This window comes from Oncorhynchus mykiss, chromosome 24, assembly GCF_013265735.2.
Source record: "Oncorhynchus mykiss isolate Arlee chromosome 24, USDA_OmykA_1.1, whole genome shotgun sequence".
NCBI classification, from domain to species: domain Eukaryota; kingdom Metazoa; phylum Chordata; class Actinopteri; order Salmoniformes; family Salmonidae; genus Oncorhynchus; species Oncorhynchus mykiss.
Genome location: NC_048588.1, coordinates 25524806 through 25544711, shown reverse-complemented (window position 1 = coordinate 25544711; position 19906 = coordinate 25524806). Strand labels below are relative to the sequence as shown.

General features: G+C 44.9%; 1 protein-coding gene across 11 annotated transcripts in view; it reads right to left on the bottom strand.

Annotated features, from left to right (window-relative positions):
• The window catches only part of msi1a (musashi RNA binding protein 1a), a 334588-nt gene that overhangs the window by 58715 nt on the left and 255967 nt on the right, over nt 1-19906 (bottom strand). For all 11 annotated transcript variants that reach the window (XM_036961341.1, XM_036961340.1, XM_036961342.1 and 8 more), the window contains exons 9-10: nt 19173-19287; nt 12318-12392 (exon numbers count right to left, since the gene is read on the bottom strand). In XM_036961341.1, coding sequence (XP_036817236.1) covers nt 12318-12392; nt 19173-19287 — 190 coding nt within the window. The remainder of the gene's footprint in view (nt 1-12317; nt 12393-19172; nt 19288-19906) is intronic.

The following is a 19906-nucleotide window of genomic DNA, read 5'->3' as shown; positions in this document are numbered from 1 at the left end:
CTATATACAGTGAGTGCAAATGAGGTAAGTTAAGGAAATAAATAGGCCAGGGTGGCGAAGTAATTACAATATAGCAATTAAACACTGGAATAGTAGATTGGCAGAAGATGAATGTGCAGGTAGAGATACTGGGTGCAAAAGAGCAAAATAAATAAATAAATACCAGTATGGGGATGAGGTAGGTAGATAGATGGGCTGTTTACAGATGGGCTATGTACAGGTGCAGTGATCTGTAAGCTGCTCTGACAGCTGGTGCTTAAAGCTAGTGAGGGAGATGTGAGTCTCCAGCTTCAGAGATTTTTTAAATTCGTTCCAGTCATGGGCAGCAGAGAACTGGAAGGAAAGATGACCAAAGGAGGAATTGGCTTTGGGGGTGACCAGTGAGACATACCTGCTGGAGCGCGTGCTACGAGTGGGTGCTGCTATGGTGACCAGTGAGCTGAGATAAGGCGGGGTTTTACCTAGCAGAGACTTGTAGATAACCTGTAGCCAGGTTAGTTAACACAGTGTCCAAGGAGGGGCCAGAAGTATACAGAATGGTGTCGTCTGCGTAGAGGTGGATCAGAGAATCACCAGCAGCAAGAGCAACATCATTGATGTATACAGAAAAGAGAGTCGGCCCGAGAATTGAACCCTGTGGCACACCCATAGAGACTGTCAGAGGTCCGGACAACAGGCCCTCCGATTTGGCACACAACTCTATCAGAGAAGTAGTTGGTAAACCAGGCGAGGCAATCATTTGAGAAGCCAAGGCTGTCGAGTCTGCCAATAAGAATGTTGTGATTGACAGAGTCGAAAGCCATCTTATCGATGGCGGTTATGATCGTTTAGAACCTTGAGCGTGGCTGAGGTGCACCCATGACCAGCTCTGAAACCAGATTGCATAGCGGAGAAGGTATGGTGGGATTCGAAATGGTCAGTAATCTGTTTGTTAACTTGGCTTTCGAAGACCTTAGAAAGACAGGGTAGGATAGATATAGGTCTGTAGCAGTGGTGGGTCAGTGGTGCCCCCACTTTGAAGAAGGGGATGACCGTGGCAGCTTTCCAATCTTTGGGAATCTCAGACGATACGAAAGAGAGGTTGAACAGGCTAGTAAATGGTTTGCAACAATTTCGGCAGATCATTTTAGAAAGAGAGGGTCCTAAGCTTGCCTTAGCTTTTCTAACTGCCTGTGTATATTTGTTCCTAACTTCCCTGAAAAGTTGCATATCAAGGGGGCTATTCGATGCTAATGCAGAACACAGAACGAATATATGCATATTATTATTAGTATTGGATAGAAAACACTCTGAAGTTTCTAAAACTGTTTTAACCTTTCTGATCTCCCCATCCCGGATCCGGGTTCGTGAATACAGACTCAAGCTCATTACCATAACGCAACGTTAACTATTCATGAAAATCGCAAATCAAATGAAATAAATATGCTAGCTCTCAAGCTTAGCCTTTTGTTAACAACACTGTCATCTCAGATTTTCAAAATATGCTTCTCAACCATTGCAAAATAATCATTTGTGTAACAGTATTGATGGCTAACGTAGCATTTAGCATTAGCATTCAGCTGGCAACATTTACACAAAAAAACAGAAAAGCATTCAAAAAAATCATTTACCTTTGAAGAACTTCAGATGTTTTCATTGAGGAGACTCTCAGATAGCAAATGTTCAGTTTTTCCTGAAAGATTATTTGTTTAGGACAAATCGCTCCGTTTTCTGCGTCACGTTTAGCTATGAAAAAACCCCTGTATCCAGGATTGTGTAAATCTATCAGCAAGCTCATTAGCATAACACAACGTTAACTATTTATGAAAATCGCAAATGAAATGAAATAAATATGCCATCTCTCAAGCTTAGCCTTTTGTAAACAACACTGTCATCTCAGATTTTCAAAATATGCTTCTCAACCATAGGAAAACAATCATTTGTGTAAAAGTAGCTAGCTAGAGTTAGCATTTCGCGTTAGCATTTAGCGTTAGCATTAGCGTTAGCATCCAGCACGCAACATTAACAAAAACATAAAAGCCTTCAAATAAAATCATTTACCTTTGAAGAACTTCTGATGTTTTCAATGAGGATACTCTCAGTTAGATAGCAGATGCTCAGTTTTTCCAAAAAGATTCCTTGTGTATTAGAAATAGCTCCGTTTTATACATCACATTTGGCTACCAAAAAAAATCCATAAATTCAGTCCTCAAAACGCAAACTTTTTTCCAAATTAACTCCATAATATCGACTGAAAACATGGCAGACGTTGTTTAGAATCAATCCTCAAGGTGTTTTTCACATATCTCTTCATTGATACATCGTTCTTGGAAACATGGTTTCTCTCCTGAATCCCAGGAGAAAATGCCTGCACCTGAAGATTACGCACAAATTTAGACAAAGGACACCGGGCGGACCTCTGGAAAATGTAGTCTCTTATGGCCAATCTTCCAATGATATGCCTACAAATACGTCACAATGCTGCTAAGACCTTGGGCGAACGACAGAAAGTGTAGGCTCATTCGTTGCGCAATCACAGCCATATAAGGAGAGAATGGAAAACAGAGCTTCAGAAATTCTGCTAATTCCTGGGTGATGCATCATCTTGGTTTCGCCTGTAGAATGAGTTCTGGGGCACTTACAGACAAAATCTTTGCAGATTCTGAAACTTCAGAGTGTTTTCTTTCCAAAACTGTCAAGAATATGCATAGTCGAGCATCTTTTCGTGACAAAATATCGCGCTTAAAACGGGAACGTTTTTTATCCAAAAATGAAATAGCGCCCCTAGAGCTCTAACTGGTTAATGATGTCTGTGAGTATAACAGAACTCATATGGCACGCGAAAACCTGAGAAAAATCCAACCCGGAAGTGGGATATCTGAGGTTTGTAGTTTTCAAAGCTTGGCCTACCGAATACACAGTGTCTATGGAGTCAAGTTGCACTTCCTACGGCTTCCACTAGATGTCAACCGTCTTTAGAAACTTGTTTCAGGCTTCTGTTATAAAGGAGGGGCTCATGAGACCGGTTTGAGTCAGTGGTCTGGCAGAGTGTCTCAGGTTTGTGAAGCGCGCTCCCAACAGAGTTAGCTCTTGTTCCAGTGCTTTTCTTCAGACATAGGAATTCTCCAGTTGGTAGCTTATTGATGTTTTATGTTAAAAACATCCTAAAGATTGATTCCATACATCGTTTGACTTGTTTCTACGACCTGTAACAGAACTTTGAGTTTTTGTCTGGACGAAGTGCTCGCGCCTCATGAAGATGGATTACTGGGCTGAACACGCTAACAACAAGTGGCTATTTGGACATAAATTATGGACTTTATGGAACTTTATGGAACAAATCAGTAATTTATTGTCGAACTGGGATTCCTGGGAGTGCCTTCTGATGAAGATCATCAAAGGCAAGTGAACTTCGGTTGACTCCAAAATGGCAGATATTTCTCTGGCTGGATTGGGCTCTGAGCTCCGTTGTCAGATTATGCTTTTTCCGTAAAGTTTTTTTGAAATCTGACACAGCGGTTGCATTAAGGAAAAGTCTATCTTTAATTTTGTGAATAACACTTGTATCTTTTATTAATGTTTTTTATGAGTATTTCTGCAAAATCACAGGATGTTTTGGAATCAAAACATTACCGCACGTAATGCGCCAATGTAAACTTAGATTTTTGGATATAAATATGCACATTATCGAACAAAACATACATGTATTGTGTAACATGATGTCCTATGAAGATCATTAAAGGTTAGTGATTCATTTGATCTATATTTCTGCTTTTTGTGACTCCTATCTCTGGCTGGAAAAATGCCTGTGTGTTTTTTTTTTCGACTTGGAGGTGATCTAACATAATCATATGTTGTGCTTTCGCTGTAAAGCATTTTTGAAATCGGACACGATGGGTAGCTTAACAAGAAGTTAATCGTTCATTTGCTGTATTGGACTTGTTAATGTGTGAAAGTTACATATTTCTAAAAATATTTTTGAATTTCGCGCACTGAATTTTCAGCGGAATGTTGTCAAGGGGTTCCGCTAGTGGAACGCCTGCCCTAGAAAGGTTAACTCGGAACTGTGAAAACTTGACTTCAGTGAGTTCAAGACAACTGGGAATTCTGGAAAAAACTAGCTCCGACTGGGAAATATGTTTTGAACGGCCCATGTTCTGAATTGTGTCGCTGTACATTTCAAAAGTGCTAAACAAATAGTTACATTGACTACGTCCGTCCTAGCTCGCTCATTAAGGTCTTAATCAAAATGACGGATTGCCTCTTATCCGCAAATTTCTTATTTGTCACATACACATGGTTAGCAGATGTTAATGCGAGTGTAGCGAAATGCTTGTGCTTCTAGTTCCGACAATGCAGTAATAACCAACAAGTAATCTAACTAACAATTCCAAAACTACTGTCTTGTACACAGTGTGAGGGGATAAAGAATATGTACATAAGGATATATGAATGAGTGATGGTACAGAGCAGCATAGGCAAGATACAGTAGATGGTATCGAGTACAGTATATACATATGAGATGAGTATGTAAACAAAGTGGCATAGTTAAAGTGGCTAGTGATACATGTATTACATAAGGATACAGTCGATGATATAGAGTACAGTATATACGTATGCATATGAGATGAATAATGTAGGGTAAGTAACATTATATAAGGTAGCATTGTTTAAAGTGGCTAGTGATATATTTACATCATTTCCCATCAATTCCCATTATTAAAGTGGCTGGAGTTGAGTCAGTGTCAGTGTGTTGGCAGCAGCCACTCAATGTTAGTGGTGGCTGTTTAACAGTCTGATGGCCTTGAGATAGAAGCTGTTTTTCAGTCTCTCGGTCCCAGCTTTGATGCATCTGTACTGACCTCGCCTTCTGGATGAAGCTGGTCTGCGCATGCTCTGAGGGCGCGGCTGGGGATGCCGCCTGGGCATGCAGCCTTGCGAGGGTTAACACGTTTAAATGTCTTACTCACCTCGGCTGCAGTGAAGGAGAGACCGCAAGTTTTCGTTGCAGGCCGTGTCAGTGGCACTGTATTGTCCTCAAAGCGGGCAAAAAAGTTATTTAGTCTGCCTGGGAGCAGGACATCCTGGTCCGTGACTGGGCTGGATTTCTTCCTGTAGTCCGTGATTGACTGTAGACTGAAGCTAAGAACGTTACAGTCTCTGATGTCCCTCTGGAATGCTACCCTTGCTCGGATTTCATCAACCTTGTTGTCAAGAGACTGGGCATTGGCAAGAAGAATGCTAGGGAATGGTGCACGGTGTGCCCGTCTCCGGAGTCTGACCAGAAGACCGCCTCGTTTCCCTCTTTTTCGGAGTCGTTTTTTGGGGTCGCTGCATGGGATCCACTCCGTTGTCCTGTTTGTAAGGCAGAACACAGGATCCGCGTCGCGAAAAACATATTCTTGGTCGTACTGATGGTGAGTTGACGCTGATCTTATATTCAGTAGTTCTTCTCGACTGTATGTAATAAAACCTAAGATGACCTGGGGTACTAATGTAAGAAATAACACGTAAAAAAACAAAAAACTGCATAGTTTCCTAGGAACGCAAAGCGAGGCGGCCATCTCTGTCAGCGCCGGAGTCTATCTAGGACAAGGGGCCTTTTATCAATATATTTGCCTGTATTTAGTGATTGGTGCAGATCGTCTCCTTATGCCATAGTTTATACATCTCAATTGTCAGTAGAAACCACAGTAGAAACCACATTTGTTTAAGCAAGTTAGCCATGGCAGTAAATGAGGCTGAATGATCTATTTCGCTGCCAGACAAGGCTCCACTGATAGCCAGGTGTAGCAGTGGTAAGATGTTAGGCTGCTGTTGGGACAGCTTTATGTAGGCCCTAACAGTTTGTGGCAGTGGTTGTCTACTATCCAATAGAGCACCACAGTGGCAGTATCATAATACCCATAAAACCTGGCGGTCAAACAGGGAAATCGTTTTTCCACCATTCATTTTTCCCATAAGGGTTGTGTTTCATGTAGGGTTACCCTGGTGTGACGTTTTGATAACCATGTAAATCTCTCGGACAAGGCGACTTTTATCAATATATTTGGATGTATTTATTCTCAGATTCGAACATCATGCAAAACTACAAATTCCTGCAAGCTCCTGCACGTCATCTCTACCTGACACCTTCGCTAACAGGTATTGTGTCAATTTAAAACTTGCACAAGACTGATCACAGAATTGTCCATTTAAAGAAATGTTGACCATTTATGCATTACTACATTTAGCTAACATTAGATAGTTAATCCAGAGAGTTTTATCTTTGCCTTGATTCGGCAGTCTCGTCCAGATCATCATTGAATTTATAGCTCTTTATGTTAGCCACATTAGCAGCTAATTAGCATTTCATTTTTGGGGAGTAAATACAGGCAAATATATTGATAAAAGGCCCCTTGTCCTAGATAGATTTACATGGTTCTAAAAAAAAGTCACGCCAGGGTAACCCTACATAAAACACAGCCCTTATTTTACATATTTCTAAAATCCCCTATGGGAAAATGAATGGTGGAAAAACAATTGCAACCATTTCCCTGTTTGACCACTAGGTTTTATGGGTATTATGACTCATACTGTTGTACTCCATGAAGCCTATGCCCTCGCAATTGTCAGTGAGTATTTCCTCTCCATATCTCAAAGCCAAATCAAATAACTTGGTTGTAAAATAGTTGAGCTGAATACTGAGAGTTGAGAAATAAAAATATAACTACAGAAAGTTGAGACCCTCCTCTCTTCAACAGGGACAAAGGGACGAAGCTTACAAAGCTGTGTTTTTCCAGCAATTTCATTTTGAAATTTTATACGATCAGAACATATTTTTCTCTCAAACGCATGGGGGGAGAGGAGAGTGTCTTGCTCATCATAGCAGCAGGCCCCAGCGAGGCCACAGGCCCAGCGGCAGGCAGACACTTTCATTACAGGAATCATGAGGATAACGCACTTCACTGTTTGACCAAATCAAGGTTTTAGCCTCTGAAAAGGTTTTGAGTGAGGTGACAATGAAGAATGTGCTATTTCTACATTAATAGGCTCCTTTCTGTTGTTTACCATCTATGATCCTGGCTGTCTACCTGATGACAGAGTCAGAGCAAGTCTCTTTGTTGATGCCGCATTTGTTGACCTTGAATGTGAGTTTGCGTGACCTCAGCTCAGCCTATCAGAAAACCGGGCCGTAGCCCATTAATAAGCCAAAGGCTATTTATAGATTAGTATAACAAAGAAATTGCACAAAAATCTTTCCAAAACAATCTTAACAGGCCCATGGGCAGCCGGCCATGTCACCTTTTTTATTGTTTCCTTTCTATTTAAAACATATATTTTGTGTCAATTTCAACCAGCCCACCAACCAAAAAATGGTCCAGTCCATCTGACATTTGCCAGAATTGCCAGATTGCAAATCTGCCTTGCTCTCTCGCTTTCTCCCTTCCTCTCTCTCAGCTTCCCCTTTTCTTTTTTCTCTCATCCCTTCATCTCCCTTTCCCTCTCTGTCCATCCTGGAGAGCACAGAGAAACAGAGGGGAAACAAAGGTGTTTTATTTGTCTTGTTTGCATGGTTTCTATGTCCCTTAGCCCCAGCGGGTAGCTGTTCAAATTCAGGCTGTGGGGCCCCGGGCGTGTGTGTATGTGTGCATGTGTGGGCGTTGCATGTGTGTGTGTTTGAGGGTGAGGGGGTTAAACCTCTTGACGGTCCCCCTTTTCGTTTGCATAAGTGATTAGGCTCTAATCAAAAGCGAAGCATCAATTCCCTTCCCCCTTAAAGGAGAGTCAGGTAAATGGAGGAGAGGAGCGAGGGATGAGGCGGCTTTATTACACAGCCATGGCACAGGAAGTGCTCTAAGAGGCTGTGACCTTGGCATTCACCGTCAGCGCCGCCGCATCCTTCAGCTCTCATCAGCAGCAGAGACGTCAGATGCCAGAAATGGGGGGTGACAATAACAACTAGACGCTAGGCTGCTGTGAAAGCGAGAGGAGAGTCTCTATAGACAGAGACGTCGTGATATTCACCAGGCCCATTTGAACCAGTAGTGAAATAGAAACGTTATTGCCACATCATGGAATAGCACTAAAATGTCTGTTTCCTAGAACTGTGACAGTCAAAGGGGGAATGGACAAATAAAATACAAAAAGGCACACAGCACGAATTGTAAACACTGTTGTCTCAACATCCTTATTGTTGTTTTAGCAATGTGCACACACATTTACAATAGCCATAACGCAGCACACATTCTATCAAAGAACCAGATGCTCCATGCCAATATGAGACACACTGTAATGGAGACGTGTGAGATAAAAATAGGCCATGGTAAAATGACATCACTCGCGCGCACACACACACACCTCCATTTGACCTCCTCTGAAGCGCTGTCCCCTCTGAGGATTGCGGGCAGTGCTTCTCCTCTCCTTTCAACAGTCCATTTTTAACCTCCCAAGCAGAGTGAGCTTTATGCTAAACCCCCGACGCTACAAGGAGGGAAAAAAGGCTTTTCACCTTACATGTCCAACACCAAGGTCGTTTGGCACTACAGTATCTGAAAATCACAGGGAGAAAAAAAGGGCCACATTGTGCCTGGTGCTGAGGCAAGATCATTTTACAGAGTGCGCCAGGGGATTAAATGAAGGCAGTAAAGTTAACCTTGGAGCAATCAGACCTCCTCTCTACCTTCAACTAGTGCCAACATGGAAGCAGGGCTGGGGCTGGCAAACGTAACACAGTGCCTGTTTACTAGCCAAGCCAAGGCCTGGACTGACGACAGATAGCACTAGATCTGCTGGGGTCCCTCCACACAGGAAACAGCTAGAGGCTTTGTTCTTGCTTTTTGTCTTTTCATTTGATTTTTAATCTGTGTGAGGAGGTGGAGGAGGAACAGGGAGGGGAGGAGGAGGAGGGAGGAAGAGGAGGAAGAATTGTTTATGTCATCACCATGGAAGGCATGTGTATGGCCTGTATGGATTAGAGAAAGCTAACTTGGCATTTCATCCTCTCATTCATGTAATGAAACCTCAAATTCAAGGCATACAGTATGACATGCGTACAGGTTCCGATGTGTACACAGTAGAGAATCGCCTGGAGGAATGATATGTTTTAATGGTGGTGTCATACATTCGGTTTGTGTAAAATAAAATGTTACTGTTGAAATTATTATTATTTATTTGAAAATATATTTTGTGTGGGGTTGGTGAAACTAACTCACTATACTTTAAAATGACAAAAAAAAAAGGGAAAATGTGCAGTAATGATAATGGACCTACATTCATACAGTTTGACTGTCCAGCTGCTAACAATCACTGAAATGAAAGACAGTCAAAGATCATTGAACATTCCCAAAAATATAGATTTATTTTTGCAAATTTTGACGCAGACTAAATATAAGACATTGTCAGTGCAGCCCTCCAGACCTGGTCTAAATATAAGACATTGTCAGTGCAGCCCTCCAGACCTGGTCTAAATATAAGACATTGTCAGTGCAGCCCTCCAGACCTGGTCTAAATATAAGACATTGTCAGTGCAGCCCTCCAGACCTGGTCTAAATATAAGACATTGTCAGTGCAGCCCTCCAGACCTGGTCTAAATATAAGACATTGTCAGTGCAGCCCTCCAGACCTGGTCTAAATATAAGACATTGTCAGTGCAGCCCTCCAGACCTGGTCTAAATATAAGACATTGTCAGTGCAGCCCTCCAGACCTGGTCTAAATATAAGACATTGTCAGTGCAGCCCTCCAGACCTGGTCTAAATATAAGACATTGTCAGTGCAGCCCTCCAGACTTGGTTGAAGACCGAATGCATCCCCCAGGACACCTTTGTTTGAATCCCTTTCCCCTGGTATAGTAACAGCACTGGATGATTTCTCCAGTACCTCACCAATTTACACCCATTCATTATTAATCTGTGTCGGTAATATTCCTTCTGAATGTGGACGTTTGTTTGCGACTCCGTTTGATACGTATTCACACTGCTGCTGGGGAGTACACCGAGATGCTCTGACTATAGAGACAACAAACCTGCTGAAATACTATACTGATGTTCTCCACTCCACACTCAACCGACGTTTGACACTGCTCACAGATGCAGTGGGTTCTTGTATCTTTGTATGAGCATGGGGCTAAGGCCCCAAGAACAACAGCCAGAGACTGCAAACAAAATGTAACATTTCAGACAATTGAAGTTAAATCACCAAAAAACCCAGCAAAGCCCCTACATTGTCATCATTACTAGAGTACACTGGTGTTTCATATCTAAATAAACATTACCTGACTCCTATTTGAAAGACACAGTAGGTTCTAAATATTAAATTGACCATCCACAAGAAAAACACATACTCACTGAAGCACTGCTAGGTCCCCTCCTGTATATGTGTATATGAATGCCCCTCCTGTGTATGTGTATATGAATGCTCCTCCTGTATATGTGTATATGAATGCCCCTCCTGTGTATGTGTATATGAATGCTCCTCCTGTATATGTGTATATGAATGCCCCTCCTGTGTATGTGTATATGAATGCCCCTCCTGTGTCTGTGTATACGAATGCCCCTCCTGTATATGTGTATATGAATGCCCCTCCTGTGTATGTGTATATGAATGCCCCTCCTGTGTATGTGTATATGAATGCCCCTCCTGTGTATGTGTATATGAATGCTCCTCCTGTATATGTGTATATGAATGCCCCTCCTGTGTATGTGTATATGAATGCTCCTCCTGTATATGTGTATATGAATGCCCCTCCTGTGTATGTGTATATGAATGCCCCTCCTGTGTATGTGTATATGAATGCTCCTCCTGTATATGTGAATATGAATGCCCCTCCTGTGTATGTGTATATGAATGCTCCTCCTGTATATGTGTATATGAATGCCCCTCCTGTGTATGTGTATATGAATGCCCCTCCTGTGTATGTGTATATGAATGCTCCTCCTGTATATGTGTATATGAATGCCCCTCCTGTGTATGTGTATATGAATGCTCCTCCTGTATATGTGTATATGAATGCCCCTCCTGTGTATGTGTATATGAATGCCCCTCCTGTATATGTGTATATGTATTTCCCTCCTGTATATGTGTATATGAATTCCCTCCTGTATAAGTGTATATGAATGCCCCTTCTGTATATGTGTATATGAATTCCCCTCCTGTATAAGTGTATATGAATGCCCCTCCTGTATATGTGTATATGAATGCCCCTCCTGTATATGTGTATATGAATGCCCCTCCTGTATATGTGTATATGAATGCCCCTCCTGTATATGTGTATATGAATGCCCCTCCTGTATATGTGTATATGAATGCCCCTCCTGTATAAGTGTATATGAATGCCCCTCCTGTATATGTGTATATGAATTCCCCTCCTGTATAAGTGTATATGAATGCCCCTCCTGTATATGTGTATATGAATGCCCCTCCTGTATATGTGTATATGAATGCCCCTCCTGTATATGTATATATATGAATGCCCCTCCTGTATATGTATATATGAATGCCCCTCCTGTATATGTGTATATGAATGCCCCTCCTGTATATGTATATATGAATGCCCCTCCTGTATATGTGTATATGAATGCCCCTCCTGAATATGTGTATATGAATGCCCCTCCTGTATATGTGTATATGAATGCCCCTCCTGTATATGTGTATATGAATGCCCCTCCTGTATATGAATACCTCTCCTGAATATGAATGCCCCTCCTGTATAAGTGTATATGAAGACCCCTCCTGTATATGTGTATATGAATTCCCTGCGGGCTGGATAATCGTGGAGCATCTTGTCATGGCAGTCCCTAGCATGGTGACAGTCACTCTCTCCCTCTGGCAACATTCCAAGCTGGGTATACTGATGCCAGGTGGCAGAGAGAACACAGGTCACTCATAACATGTTGAAATAAGGCGTGAAATCAAGCTCTAACATTTTCCATTGTAGAGGTCTTTAGAGGAGAGTGAATGGTGACATAATTGCATAATGTTACCTTAACAAATCACATTTGGAGAATTGGATTTTTCCACAGTATAATAACTGGCAGAGTGATGATGCGATGAGTGAGAGTGGGTGCCAGGACAGAATTCATCCCTTACTGAAGCCATTTGGGTTACAGAGAGTGACATGGCATTACAACATAACATAATCATCTTCAGGAACCCAGCTGAGATCAGAGAGAGAACAGTGTGTGTGTGTGTGTGTGTATGTGTGTGTGTGTGTGTGTGTGTGTGTGTGTGTGTGTGTGTGTGTGTGTGTGAGGAGGGAGGCGGGGAGTGGGATGTGTGTTTGTGAGCCAACAGGGGGTCCATTACCTCACCCCAGCAGGCAGGCAGAGAAGCACACAGTGCCTAACAAGATGGAACTTACCAGGGAATTGGTAGCTGTAACTCGGGGCAAAACCAGTGTATCCACGGCCGTACGTTGCTACAATGTTTGGGTAACCTAGGAGAAGGGGGGACAATCAGGAGTTGTGTTAAACCATCTTGGCCTCCCATCACTTTACACACGCACGCACACACACACACACATAGACACAGACACAGACACACACACACACACACAGCCCTGCTGCTGGTGCTAGATTGCAGATGAGTCATGAGGCTCAGTTTGAGCTGATGAGCATCAGAAGTGTTCCAGTCTCAGCATGTCATGCTATCCAGCCTCCTCCTCCCTAGCCTGTCATGCTATCCAGCCTCCTCCTCCCTAGCCTGTCATGCTCTCCTGCCTGTCATGCTCTCCAGCCTCCTCCTCCCTAGCCTGTCATGCTATCCAGCCTCCTCCTCCCTAGCCTGTCATGCTCTCCAGCCTCCTCCTCCCTAGCCTGTCATGCTCTCCAGCCTCCTCCTCCCTAGCCTGTCATGCTCTCCAGCCTCCTCCTCCCTAGCCTGTCATGCTCTCCAGCCTCCTCCTCCCTAGCCTGTCATGCTCTCCAGCCTCCTCCTCCCTAGCCTGTCATGCTCTCCAGCCTCCTCCTCCCTAGCCTGTCATGCTCTCCAGCCTCCTCCTCCCTAGCCTGTCATGCTCTCCAGCCTCCTCCTCCCCAGCCTGTCATGCTCTCCAGCCTCCTCCTCCCTAGCCTGTCATGCTATCCAGCCTCCTCCTCCCTAGCCTGTCATGCTCTCCAGCCTCCTCCTCCCTAGCCTGTCATGCTATCCAGCCTCCTCCTCCCTAGCCTGTCATGCTCTCCAGCCTCCTCCTCCCTAGCCTGTCATGCTATCCAGCCTCCTCCTCCCTAGCCTGTCATGCTCTCCAGCCTCCTCCTCTCCAGCCTGTCATGCTCTCCTGCCTGTCATGCTCTCCAGCCTCCTCCTCCCCAGCCTGTCATGCTCTCCAGCCTCCTCCTCCCTAGCCTGTCATGCTCTCCAGCCTCCTCCTCCCTAGCCTGTCATGCTATCCAGCCTCCTCCTCCCTAGCCTGTCATGCTCTCCAGCCTCCTCCTCCCTAGCCTGTCATGCTATCCAGCCTCCTCCTCCCTAGCCTGTCATGCTCTCCAGCCTCCTCCTCCCTAGCCTGTCATGCTATCCAGCCTCCTCCTCCCTAGCCTGTCATGCTCTCCAGCCTCCTCCTCTCCAGCCTGTCATGCTCTCCTGCCTGTCATGCTCTCCAGCCTCCTCCTCCCCAGCCTGTCATGCTCTCCAGCCTCCTCCTCCCTAGCCTGTCATGCTCTCCAGCCTCCTCCTCCCTAGCCTGTCATGCTCTCCAGCCTCCTCCTCCCTAGCCTGTCATGCTCTCCAGCCTCCTCCTCCCCAGCCTGTCATGCTCTCCTGCCTGTCATGCTCTCCAGCCTCCTCCTCCCCAGCCTGTCATGCTCTCCAGCCTCCTCCTCCCTAGCCTGTCATGCTCTCCAGCCTCCTCCTCCCTAGCCTGTCATGCTCTCCAGCCTCCTCCTCCCTAGCCTGTCATGCTCTCCAGCCTCCTCCTCCCTAGCCTGTCATGCTCTCCAGCCTCCTCCTCCCTAGCCTGTCATGCTCTCCAGCCTCCTCCTCCCCAGCCTGTCAGGCTCTCCAGCCTCCTCCTCCCTAGCCTGTCATGCTCTCCAGCCTCCTCCTCCCCAGCCTGTCATGCTCTCCAGCCTCCTCCTCCCTAGCCTGTCATGCTCTCCAGCCTCCTCCTCCCTAGCCTGTCATGCTCTCCAGCCTCCTCCTCCCCAGCCTGCCAGACTCCTCTACCTCCCCAGAGGCTCCCAGACGACCCCTCGTCGGCTCCCAGGGTTACATGGCAACAGGATGTCTGGAATCTGTCCAGGTTTTTTGTCACCTGTACACTGTCATTGATGGATAACCTTTCAATTAGAGCCCCGGCTAATCGATCATGAACGACACGGCGCTGCAAGACAATGAGTGGATGAGATTTGTGCAAGGACATTATGGATTAGAGAGTCTTTCTGATATGTGAGGCTATCTTGGTGCGCTGGGCGGGCCGTAATATCCGCTGAGATACCACAGAACAGGCAAGAAGAAATACGATGGCGTGATTGTAAAAAGTCACTCCAAAAGTGGCAAAAAAGAAACTGCTATTTGAATCTGCTATTTGGGAATATACTTGGAATATGTTAAGTTGTGCCATATTTGCTGAGGCAGAAATTTTTAATGATGATAGTTCAGAAGTGCTCCTTTAGCTCCCAAAGTCTCCTATTTCATAGCTTCCGATAGAGCCGTGACTGTTTCAAGGGTGTGTGTGTGTGTGTGTGTGTGTGTGTGTGTGTGTGTGTGTGTGTATGTGTGTGTGTGTGTGTGTGTGTGTGTGTGTGTGTGTGTGTGTGTGTGTGTGTGTGTGTGTGTGTGTGTGTGTGTGTGTGTGTGTGTTAAAAAAACACCACATCAGCAGTGTTTGCATTGTTGGATCCGTTGGAGCACATCCTGGTCACAGTGGAAGATAAGAGGGAAATAAAGTGGGATGGGACCCAACACACATGCTGCTCTTGTATGGTTGCCAGATTGGAGGCAGGAGCTGTCACAGTCCAACTGAGTCTCAATGGACACTTGAAGGCAGATGAGCTGTTGTTTAAATCCTGCTACAGTGCCCTATCTCTGCTCACAAACAACAACAGCAGTTGTGTTTGTGTGTGAGAGAAACAGAGAGAGAGAGAGAGAAACAGAGAGAACAGAGAGAGAGAGAAACAGAGAGAGAGAAACAGAGAGAGAGAAGGAAGTAAATGCAATATAGTGGTTCCTACTGGGTTCTGACACACTAGACTCGATAACATTTATAATCACACAGGTCATACAGCTCAAGCTGAGTGACCTCATTTCCTCCATCCAGACCTGGTTTCCTTCTCACTGGCCTAGAGAGATACTGGACTCTATGAAATGAGCACTTACTGATCACACTGAGCTTCTGACAACATGTGTATATATATACACATCTGTCTACATATTACACTGATATCGGTTCTACCCCAAACTGTGTGGACCAGGTTTGGTAGCCATACACTGAATGTGAGCTATTCATTTATTTGTGTGGATATTTAAAGATGTCTATTAAGCTTTTTTGACTAGCAACTGCAACTTAATTCTTACAAATGATGTGTCGTTTAACTGTGTGATCAGGGCTAAATGAGCAGTTATTTTAACTGTGGAATGCTATGCAATGTTAACAGACCGTAGCCTCTAAACTAACGTCAGGACTACGTCAGGACTACGTCAGGACTACGTCAGTATCCATGCACTGTTTATTTCTCCTCTTAAAGAGGAGTAAATGCCAGAGGCTAAATATACATGACATGGGCTTTTCCTCTGACATGTAAAGAGGTTGCAGAGAAAGAGAATGTGTGTGTTTGGTGGGGCTCTATTGACAGTGTGAGATTAACACAGAAGCAAGCCAGCACCTCGGGTTTGGAGTGTGTGTGTGTGTCTGTGTTGCTGGTAGCCATGCCTCGTCAGCAAAACAAACAACAGCCCAGCTAGGGCTGTGGTGGTCATGAAATTTTGTCAGCCGGTAACTGTCGTGCAGCCTCAAGGTCTGTGCTCAACTCAGCCTATCAGTGCTTGCTGTTGTCTGCAAGAACACGCACAGACATTAACACACAGATTTGCAGGCACTCATGCACACTCTCAGTCATATTCCAGACATACAGATGTACACATTAACACATACACTAATTCCTCCGTGGCTCTGCTGTCTGCAAACGTTAGGCTACAATGAATTATACAGCTACATTAATACAGTAGAACACAGCTACACAGGTCTGCATAATGAAACACACACACACACACACACACACACACACACACACACACACACACACACACACACACACTACACCCTTTAAATGAACACATATTTACTCCTCAGGCATCACATCCTTGTTGTGCATATTGAAAAGCAACAATGATGAACTGGGAGACATAGGAACCTGTCTCACAGACATTTTTCCAGGTGGAAAAAACAATGTCTTTGCACAACAATAGAGTTTGGCTGATATAAGAGGAGTGTGTGTGTGTGTGTGCACTTCGCCCTGCCTAGCAGGTGAGAGGATCACAGTGTGCTTCTGCTTTCCTCCAGGAGGCGGAGCTAGGTTAGACAAAGACATCCAGACAAGAGAGGATGGAGACATGGAAACAGGGGGGGGGGGGGGGGGTCTGGCTGTCGAGACGAGGCATGGCGGTGGCCAACAAGACCGTGCCTCGACACATGCACGCACACACACACAGGAGATAGGAAGTGATTGGTCTGACATGTTTTCTGGCTCCTCTCCTCCGTCTCTCCCGTCTTCCTCTCGGTGTATATCTCAGTAAATAAAGGCTGGCCCCACTAGCTGCCGCAGAGCCTCAGGGCCTGTGTATTAATATGCATACTAATGCCCTTTTTTATGGCCCAACAGTTCAGATTCACTTTAAAATCAATTATGCATCTGGTAAAGCCACACTCTGTACAGGGCTTTAAATGTGTATTAATTTTAGCAAACATACATGCAGGCCCTAACACAATAAAGATAAATGGCTCGATTAGGTGTGGTAAACAAAGCGAACGCGTTTTGGGGGGAGGGGGGGGGGGGGTGTGTTAATGAGATTTTGGCAAGTAAGGAATTAGGGTTCCTTAAATAATGAGCCTTGTTGATTTTTGTATGCAAATTAGCGAACGGAATGTTTCGCTGTCCTGCTTTTCCAATTTCATTTAGATAAGGAGTTTCAGTTCATTCTCCCTCTCTCTCCATCCTCTCCTTCACTGCTCCTCACACATCTCTCCATCCTCTCCTTCACTGCTTCTCACACATCTCTCCATCCTCTCCTTCACTGCTTCTCACACATCTCTCCATCCTCTCCTTCACTGCTTCTCACACATCTCTCCATCCTCTCCTTCACTGCTTCTCACACATCTCTCCATCCTCTCCGTCGCTGCTTCTCACACATCTCTCCATCCTCTCCTTCACTGCTTCTCACACATCTCTTCATCCTCTCCTTCACTGCTTCTCACACATCTCTCCATCCTCTCCTTCACTGCTTCTCACACATCTCTCCATCCTCTCCGTCGCTGCTTCTCACACATCTCTCCATCCTCTCCTTCACTGCTTCTCAAACATCTCTTCTCCTCTCCTTCACTGCTTCTCACACATCTCTCCATCCTCTTTTTCACTGCTTCTCAAACATCTCTTCTCCTCTCCTCTTCTATGCACTCTTTCCATTTGCTTGACATTTGGTCAGGTTGATCGGCGATACATCAGAATATGTTCACCAGATTCTTGTGGAGTCTCTTCACATTACACTAAAACAGGGCTCTCCAACCCTGTTCCTGGAGATCTACCCTCCTGTTGGTTTTCACTCCAACCCCAGTTGTAACTAACCTGATTCAACTTATCATCCAGCTAATTATTAGAATCAGGTGCTCTAAATTAGGGTTGGAGCGAACCCCTACATGAGGGTAGCTCTCCAGGAACACAGTTGGAGAACCCTGCTCTAAACTGTGTCTGTTGACAGGGTATTGACAAAATCACCTGTAGAGAAACTTGACACATCTCTACCAAACCAACCAGGCTGAGTTAGAGTTTGGTGCCTCCAGCAGACTTCAGGAACTACAGCTGGAGGTTTGTGGTGGAGAAGTTGGAGAATGAATGATGTTGATGAACTATAGTAGGAGACAAGCCCTCCTCTCCTCTAATCCCCCCAACAGATGAAACCCTGTGATATCCATACCCTATTATTCAGCAATCTTCAGGTCTGGCAGATGAAATCATACATTTATAATTTAACATTACTTCAATTTTCCTCTTCATTTACTTCTGTAATGCATAGCCCTGCTTGGATGAATTTGGGGGCTGGGAGAATGGAAGTTTGGGGGGGTGGGTGGGGGGTTCGAGGCAGTGGATATGGTAACGGAACTGTCTGAATATCAATAGAATATTTAATTCAAGCCCCTATGAGGATGCTTCATCAAGCCAAATTACGGGTAGGGCGACCTATCCTGCAGCTTCCATTAGCCGTCATTCGGATTCAGCACCCAGCATCAAACTATTTATTTGCTTCAGTTACTTTGAGCAGACGATCAATCTAACAGTAATTATCTCTTGTCACTAACGCTGGGCTGAAGCTCTGAGGAGAGCTGGAGAAGGGAGGAGGGAACTGGAAAGGGGGGGGGGGGGTACAGCGGGGTGGGGGAGCCTTCTCAGGATCCTTGTTTCCTGTCTTTCCCTTGTCAAATCTACATGAAAATGGGGGAACACTCTAAGTGAATGGCTGTTAGGGAGGGGATCTTTGTATAGTCGTGAGGAGGGAGGAAGGAAGGTGGGTCTCCAGCAGACCATTGCTGGCAGCATTTCCTGGAATGAGCTCTCGTCTAGCTGATGTTTATAAATGGCAGCAACTTGTAGGAGTCATTTGACTGTATTTCCCTTGCCTTGTTATTCCTTCATTGTGTTTTGGGGAGCGTGTCCTGTTAGTTACATTCCTATAGATAGTAAGTGGCTGAGAGTCTCCGTGTCAGGCAGAAATCACTAGCACTATCAGAGCCAGAATCAGGATTGGTAACCGAGGTGGTGTTGGTATCAGACAGTGTGAGAGAACATGTCAGCGGTGGAGAGAGACACAGCTAGTCCGTGTCAGGCAGAGTGCCCTTCCTGTCCTGCCACAGCACTAGAAACAATGGTAATGTCAAAGTCTTGGTAAGGGTCACTTGGGACATGTTGGTGGGCTACTTTTGCTAATTGCCATATTGTGTTTTGTCAATATTACCATAAGGCCGCATTCATTCTGAAAATATGTCTTGTACCAATCCAAGTGTACTCACTCAGCATGCCCATCCCCAGCATGAAGGCATCCATGGTGTAGGGCAGGCCCCTGGCCCTGCCTCGCGTACCTGGAGGGAACATCACCTCCTTGGGCTGGGCCTTCTTGCATTCTACCTGTGGACAGGACACAACGAGACATACATCTGTGACAAGTTCCCTCACAGTACACAGGATGAACATAGACAATACATTAATAGACATTGAATACATTCAAGGAATATGGCAAGTGTCAGAGGTTTCAGGACAGACAACGAGACACACATCAGTCATACGTGAAAAGACGTCTTACTGTACTTGAGATGAACATCCAGTACATACTGTAGGCACTGAAATACATGAAAGGAATATGGAAGTGTTGACCCCATGTCACACAGGGTTTTCAGAGTAGCGCCATCAGGTGGACCACCTGACCATCAAACCTAACATCTTTCATTTTGGGCTAAATGAAGAACAGAGAAGGGATCCTTGCGTTTCCTTCCCATCTCCTCACAGCTGAAATGAGCACCCATGTTTGCTTGTTCTCTTATGTCAGGGCTGCTGCATCTCCAGGTAAAGTTTGGATTCTCTCTCTCTCTCTCTCTCTCTCTCTCCCTCTCCCTCTCTCTCCCAATCTCTCTCCCAATCTCTCAATATCTCAATCTCTCTCTCAATCTCTCTCTCTCAATCTCTCAAGCTCTCTCTCTCTCTGACTGCTTCTACCCCAGGGCACTATTAACCCCCCATCACATACACA